Source organism: Apostichopus japonicus, chromosome 8 (genome assembly GCF_037975245.1).
Source record: "Apostichopus japonicus isolate 1M-3 chromosome 8, ASM3797524v1, whole genome shotgun sequence".
Taxonomy (NCBI): domain Eukaryota; kingdom Metazoa; phylum Echinodermata; class Holothuroidea; order Aspidochirotida; family Stichopodidae; genus Apostichopus; species Apostichopus japonicus.
The window spans coordinates 22,995,135-23,003,311 of record NC_092568.1 but is presented as its reverse complement, the minus strand read 5'-3'; the positions used below and the strand labels follow the sequence as shown (position 1 = coordinate 23,003,311).

Sequence of the window (8,177 nt, the reverse complement as noted above, 5' to 3'; positions counted from 1 at the left end):
TATATATATATATCTATATTTATATATATATATATATATATATATATATATATATATATATATATATATATATATATATATATATATATATAGTTTTATCGAGTTTATCCGAGGGAAATATTTCCTTGTAATTTTCTAATAATTACATGTGATTATATCTGTAAGTTTTGGGATTTATCTCGAACGTGTAAGATCGTATGAAAGAAAAGGAACAGAAAGGCTATTGTTTAGAGAAGTGTGTTTGCTTGTTTGCAATTGAGCAATGGAAGTTTTGGAACTAACTGTTAATGATGCTTACACAAGCTCCACATGGAAGTTAAAATCAATAACTGTTTCCAATCTTGAAAAGATACAGATATGTCTGTCAAACTTGTGGCTAATACGGTGCATTGTCCTCGATTGATGCTAACAATCCATAAGTCGATAGCAACCATTCATTGAACTACGTTCAGGCTTTTAGTTGTATCATGTTGTTATTGGGACCTCCTATAGCTGCACGGATGACCTTGCATTGAGTAACATCTTTGTTGCTGCCTGCGTGTAACCTCTAACTAATACCTGAATATGTACAGCTAAGTAACGGTTCGTACAGCGTAGCAATTGCTCCTTTAGCATTATTATTATTAATATTAATATATATTTATATATATAATAAGTGCTGGTGACCTAGCAATTTGCGAATCTCTGCGCCTGTAGAGTTTGATACAGAATTTTGGAGGAGAATAAGTTTTGAATTTCGGAAATCTTTAGGAACATCGTATTTGTGGCAAAGATTATATGAACCTATACTGACGTTGTGAGTTTTACTATATGAAAAATGTTTACCGCAAGAACCAGATTGTCTGAAACTTACCTGAGGACTACACAACGCTAAACTTTTAATGAAGTGGCATAAATATGGAATACGTATGGTGAATAAAAAAATATGTGATTACTCACGAGAACAGTTATGGCATTGCTACTCGTGAATTAAGGAAATTTCCACCGATGATTCGCGACTTTTGTTTTATTTCAGCATGGACAATTCAAGCAGAATGATAGCGAGATTCCAATAATGGAACAAAATTAACAATAAGAGTTGTAAAACGTGATGCAAAGTCTCTTCAAAAACTCTTGAAGAAAAGGGTTTTAGACAAAAACTGCCCTTAAAGTGTTTATTTGCACCACTCAGTGTCGTAATTAGTGGTCCACGGCCTATATCAACATTACTAATAGTATTAACAGTACTGCATACATAGTGCGCTGCTGACATTAATGTGTTTGCCTTTGTTACAGTTAATGAACTGCTGATAACAGCTTTCGCAACATGACCCACGCAGATACCCCAAGCCTGTAGTTTGTCAACAAATTTGACAATGGTATATAAATGTTATAAAGCAGACTATGTATTTTAGGGTTTTGATTAGGAAAAAAAATTGTTATTAATAACAATGCAGAACCAGAGACAGGAAGATGATAATGAAAATGACTTAAAGGACGTCGCAAGACGTTTGTCCGCCATTGTTAAAGAGAAAGTCGACAGCAGTCAATCCGACGACCGAAAGGCTTCGTTCGGAGTACTGAAGAAACGTCAGTGGTATAGGTTAACTACTTTAAGATCGAAACCAAAGGCATTTATTGCTCGAGCTATATTAACCAGAGTAGTGTTTTTCTTCCATTGCGCAGCAGCGACTATAACTTTGTCGCATATAATAGATTGTGGTCAATTATATATTCCATTAGGCGTTTACGGTGTTTTAACTATGATCGAATTAACGACAGCGATGATGAAAGGACATCTTTCCCAATGGAAATGGTGAGTTAACAATTGAAATTTCGAAGAGATTTGTATGAATCAAATTTACAGGACATCTATCCCTCCAGAGTTATTCTATTACTTAATTGCTTAAAGCATTTCCCTACGCGGAGGCAGTTTGTCCACTGTCAGGCATATTCAGGAATAATACAGACACGCATCCACCATGTTTGTTATGGGGGGCAGGGGGAGTGCAGGATAAAATGTTACTTCGCCCAGGAGCAGTTATCTATACCCTTCGATAAATTTGGACAAAATGGAGCGTGCTAAGATGCAATATAGCGCTACATATGTTTTACGAGGCAATTTTGAACCTTTTAGGTTGGACTACACATGTTATGTATAAATGTTCAGTACACTATGATTTTTTATTCTCATTTGTATGTTTCTTCACTCAAGAATAACTAAAAAAAAACTACATAGTTACATGCTTTGTTAATGGTAATGGAAAAAAATTGTACATAAATATAACATAAAAACAATAGAAGAATGTTTGGTGACATTCATATCGACAAACAATTGTTAACATAATTGCAATAAAATATACCATGGGAGCAACTGCCTATGTATCGTCCCTTAATGAAACCAAACTGTTCAAACGAAATTAAATTACCTAGGACACGTTTGATACGATTGCAATTATTAAAGATGTTGCAACTTTATAAGAAATATTTAAGACGGAAACAGGTCGCCAATTTTTCAAAGCATCTCTTGGCTTTTTTTTTAATTAGAGAGATGATGCCATTTCTTTGAGTCACAGATAAAAGAGAATTTTAAAGCCGAAATTTAAAAATCTAATCAGGAAAAAACAAACAATTTTACCCCAAAAGAACTTAACAAACTTCGACTGTGAATCCATCCGGACGGGCATTTGTTATTTTTCATAGCTTTCAAAGATGGGTTTATTTCGGAATAGTGGGCGCTATAAACTTTGGGATTTCCTGCATTGATCAAATATATGGTTTACCAAGTAGATCTTCGTTAAAATCTATGTTTTGAAGTTCATTGTCATGAGAACAATAAAACTTCCTATAAAAGTCATAAAGCTTTCTACCGAACTCAAATATTACGTAAGCTAAAGACACATTGAAAAAGTAAGTGATCAGACCTATATCCATGATATATAAACGAATTAACAACTATGATTTTTTTAATATTCTGCTTCTCGGTGTGGGATACCCCATGTTTTTATTCTAGAAGATGTTCGCAAACGTTCATATTTTTTATGTAAATTCTACTATAGAGTTAGATTTATTCATAACTAACTTTGATGATGTTGTTGACGTTGTTATTGTATCTATATGATGCTGAGAACGAGGTTAGAAACAAGGAAAGATGTTTAATTCTGTCTTTCGACGTTTCATTCCGATACAGGTGTTGCACAAGTACTCTAGTGTACGCGTTCTATGTGATCGCATTGGTCTTTATTGTTGAGACTGGTCTGTTCCAGTTCCGTCTGCAAAATGGCGGAGACTACTGTGTTACTAGCTTTGCAGCATGTGCGGCCAGCGATGACGTTTCATTCCCAACCAATGGAACTGTAAGTATTTTATTACAGTTATGAAGATGTCGGTTCTTATTACTGAAACCAAAACAAAAATAGTGCATTTCTTTCTCTTCGTATTCTCATCCATGTTTATATGTAACACTGGAGTATTAAGCTACCGATACTTGGCCAGGGTAATTTCAAAGTCAAAAGCTGTTTTTTTTTAAAATATTTTCTGATCTCTTCCAGTATAAATACAACACAATCGCAACAGGTTCGAGGACACACCAACAGACCCTTGTCTTTCTGTTAATTGTTGGTCGTTGGCTTCTTCCAAAAGATAACTTCTCCAGAGAATCTCTCGCTCAACTTCTTCTGGTTCTTATTGGCAGTGGGGAAGATATCGTTGAATTCGTGTCCGAGAATCTGACCTTTCCTGAGATAGGATGCAGCAAAGTGACCACTGTATTGGTACTCATTCTATGGGCTATCAGTCTTCAACAGTTCAGCGTTGCCTTGCCACAGAGAAAACACAAACCAGATTTAGACTTTGATCCCGAGAAGAAAGTAGTCGATAAGTGGATATCGACAGTGAATCGTTTGTTAGAGTCTCGTCGATCAACTATTGGTAATCTTTCTTTACATGTGGAATCTGTGGTGAAAGAGAATGAACAGGTCAAGTTTTCTCGGAAGGGTAGAGCTAACTCCATCGATGATAAACTTTCTTTAAAACATGTGCTCATGGAGAGCACAGAAGTCAGAGAAGCTCTCGTTACAGTCGTTCTGCAAGACGGTCCCTTCCTTTGTTTTCGAATTTATGTTCTTTCTTTAGGATATTCGACCGTCCTTTTCTACGCCTGTAAAAATCTGTTGGTAATTTTGCTTCACGCATATCGAATTTATGCAATGATGGTTGGTGTGAGGAGGAGGGGAAGAATCAGAGGGTTAGGGAGTCCGGTCGCTACGTCAGGTGGTACAGGGCCCTACATCGGCAGACCAAAACTGAAGAAGAAGCGAAATAGTGAAATGGTAGAAATATCGAGAGTGAGGGCGTTTAGCATATTCGAACATGACGAAGACGAACTAGAAAACGAAGATGCCAATCAAGATCTGGTATTGAAGGAGAGCGTCCCCAATAATTTCCCGCTGAAAGACAGGAAACTTTCTGTACGTTTCGAAACATTTTCAAATCCTATTAACGATTTGGAAATGACAGAAACAGGAGAAGATATGAATCAGTAAGGTAATTAAAAGTCAGAAATGTTGGCTCAATATGTCAGAATATTAATAGTGCAGAACATTTCTTTTCAGGTGCTGATAATGCTTATTCCCAGATATTGAAAACTATTCACGTATTGACAATTAAAAGGTTCAAGAGGCAAAGATTACATGTGATTCAGTCGAATAAATACATTACACCCTTCGTCAGCTTTTGATATTGGTGTCGCTGTTTACTTATGTACACATTGAATTAAAGAGATGTTAATTTTTTTAGAGAGGAAAAACATAATATAAAAAGGAATAAACAAAAGAGAAAGGAATGGTCACTGTTTTTATCACCTATGGTCAGAGGGTAGGAGCCGGGGGGCACTGGGGGCACGTGCCCCCCTCACCTATTTCCAAAATAGCAAATGTGCCCTACTGGCAAATAAAGTGTGCCATTTGATGAAGAACTTTCTTTTGGATATCTTAAGCCTTTGTTAATTTTAATATTTTATTTTAATTATTTATTTTTAGTCTGTACATTTCTAAAATGGCATTCCATATATTTTTGTAGCACGGTTAACAATAAACAATCTCCATAAATAGTATTGATAGCATACTAACACATCATATATATTTAAGTGATATGGCCGGTGTGTATCGGTTTATAGCAAACGAGTGGTGGTTGTGGATTGAGAAAGTGCCCCTCTGATGTTGTGCCCCATCCACTTTTGGAAGCTTCCTACCCCCCTGCATATGGTCACATAACCATGGTATCTTTACCATTTCATGGTATAGCCTTAAATATGTTGTCATACTGCTTTTACGACTCCGACCAGTTTCAGTTGTGTGATTCAAGATCGTCAACATTTTTGCTGTCATTTGGAAGTTACTGTGACAAGTTTTAAAAGGTAAAATGTTGTCATTTCAACATTAAAAAAATACTAGAATATATTCACTCTTTTAAAAACGTTATTTACTTTTAAAGTTTAGCTCTATGTTATTATATTTTTCTAAGGAAAGAAACAACTTTTGCAAATAATTTCTGTATTTAATACAATTTATTGATTTCTGTAGTGAATCATACATACCCTTTAAGAAGTTAAAATAAATCGAAATAGACATAATAGTATCACAATAGATGTCTTCATTGGTCACGTGATTACCACTTTTTTATTTACAACTATGTTCCATTTTAATCATTTCCCGACAACATTGTTTTAATCTATATTTTAACTTTTGGAGTCACACTTAGTACGGTTAAGTTGGATATCCTTCGTACGTTCCATCCTTCAGGGTAGCAAGCAAAAGTAGATACACTCCAGGCATAGATCTTGCTGGTGTCGGGCATACAGTTCCCTTTACAACCCCCCAAAAAGATTATAAATTGTTATTATAGTATAGCTTTGGGTGTATAATACAGACCAAATTTATATCTTAATTATGCCCCGGTCTAAACATTTATTTTCTGGGGGAGGATCCACAGACCCACCCCCCCCCCCCTGTATGGTACTCGGCTTCAACGACTTCAGGACTACCCCTCTTTAAAGCTCCTGGATTCACACCTGCAAGCTAAGCGGCTGACGATTTGTTAAAACATCCATTCCACATTTACGAGCGGTTAATCTGTAGCAGAGGGCGTTTTCACAAACATGAATGAGTCGACGCATCCTGTGATCGTGACACGCATGACGTAACATATTCAACTTCCATATGAAAGGTGGCTATTTATGTTCCTTCACTTTTCAATATATACTTGAAAAAAAAGTCACCCAGGAAAGAACCTGGGCACTAAAAACCAAACAACCGAACGACTGATTCGCTCTCAACCCAAGTCCCCTTGCATCGAGAATGTGACAGTGTGATCATCGTCAGGTATCTTTAAAATTATTTTCCTACTTCGAGCAGTTATATGTATTAACGCCTCGGCGCCTTTGTCTCGGGCGTATGGAAAGCCGTTTTAACATTTAATAAGGAATTTCAGATATCTCAAATTAAATTACAGATATCTCCAATTTATTTAACATATCTACAAATAATTGCAGATATCTTAAAATCAATTTCAGATATCTCGAAATACCAGCGAATTTCATATATCTGAAATTGAATTCGAAATATCTCGAATTCATTTTCAGATATCTCGAATTCAATTTCAGATATCTCGAATTCAATTTCAGATATCTGAAATAGAGTTTTAGATATCTCGAATTCAATTTCAGATATCTCGAATTACAATTTCAGATATCTGAAATAAAATTTCAGATATCTCAAATTCACTTTCAGATATCTCGAATTCAATTTTAGATATCTCGAATTCAATTTCAGATATCTGAAATAGAATTTCAGATATCTCGAATTCAATTACAGATATCTCGAATTCAATAACAGATATCTGAAAATTCCCGATTACATGTTAAAATGGCTTTCCATACGTGCCATTTTAACATTTAATCGGGAATTTCTGCATATGCATTTCAGATATCTGGAATTCAATTGCAGATATCTCGAATTCAATTTCAGATATCTCGAATGAGAATTGCAGATATCTTGAATTCAATTTCAGATATCTTGAATTCAATTTCAGATATCTCGAATTAAATTTAAGATATCTGAAATAGAATTTCAGATATCTCGAATTCAATTTCGGATATCTCGAATTCAATTTCAAATATTTCGAAATCTATTTTAGATATCTCGAATTCAATTTCAAATATCTGAAATGATATTTCAGATATCTCGAATTAAATTTAAGATATCTCGAATTTAATTTTAGATATCTGAAATAGAATTTTAGATATCTAAAAGAAGAAAAAATTTAAGATATCTCAAATTCCCGATTAAATGTTAAAATGGCTTTCCATACGGGCGCCTTTTGAAAACACGTCATGATATATACACCTGTCATTTCCGGTCATCCTTTAAAAAAAATAGCAAAACTCGTGAGACTTTTGTGACGGAGCTATTACGGAATAGCGCCACGTTATCCTTGCCTGAAATCAAAAATCGAGGCCAAGACTATATTATTGCAGTTCATTAGCATTATCAAAATCAAAGAATGATGATATACACAAGATTGGTAGCAATCTGAATAGTTGCTCTGGGCAATATGCATTCTAAAATAAGCTGCTTATAAACATTAATATGATGAAAAAGAAAACAAAGAGGGATACCGTACTCTGATAGAATTGCAACATTTATTTGAGTCTATTTTAAATTTTGATAGCATTTTGAAACTGATGACCAAACGCAAAGATTTGCTTTTTCATCGTCAAGCATCTGTTTCATGCTTTTGTAATGCAGCATCTTCCGCCTCTTAAATGTTCATGAACCCTAGAATGTGTTATTCAGTCGTAAGAGTAGTGTATAGTCTCGAAGCAGATGCTTTTTTGAGTCGGTCTAGTTTTTAAGTTGAAAGCAAATATCAAGTTAAACAACCATCTTACAACAGATACATTTATAGCGGGTCTATTTTTCAATCTACGGATCGAGAGACTGGTATTGCCGAGGCAATGATGTCAGCTAAATGTCTCTATATTGGGCGAATTGCAATACCTCATAACATTTATTATTGAACGTTGTAAGTGATATACGTGCAGGAATCTACGGGGAAGCTCAAATTTGATTTATTGTGAACTCTTAGTCAATAAATGCTGCAATACAAAACGACTGCTTTAAGTTCAAGTTGGTTAAGTT

General features: G+C 35.0%; 1 protein-coding gene across 1 annotated transcript; it reads left to right on the top strand.

Annotated features, from left to right (window-relative positions):
* Nucleotides 1–506: 506 nt before the first annotated feature.
* LOC139971220 (transmembrane protein 26-like) lies at nt 507–5,614 on the top strand. The gene is made up of 3 exons (XM_071977496.1): nt 507–1,795; nt 3,170–3,335; nt 3,531–5,614. Exons 1-3 carry the CDS (start codon nt 1,431–1,433, stop codon nt 4,521–4,523), a joined length of 1,524 nt encoding a protein of 507 aa, XP_071833597.1. The 5' UTR covers nt 507–1,430; the 3' UTR covers nt 4,524–5,614.
* Nucleotides 5,615–8,177: the final 2,563 nt, after the last annotated feature.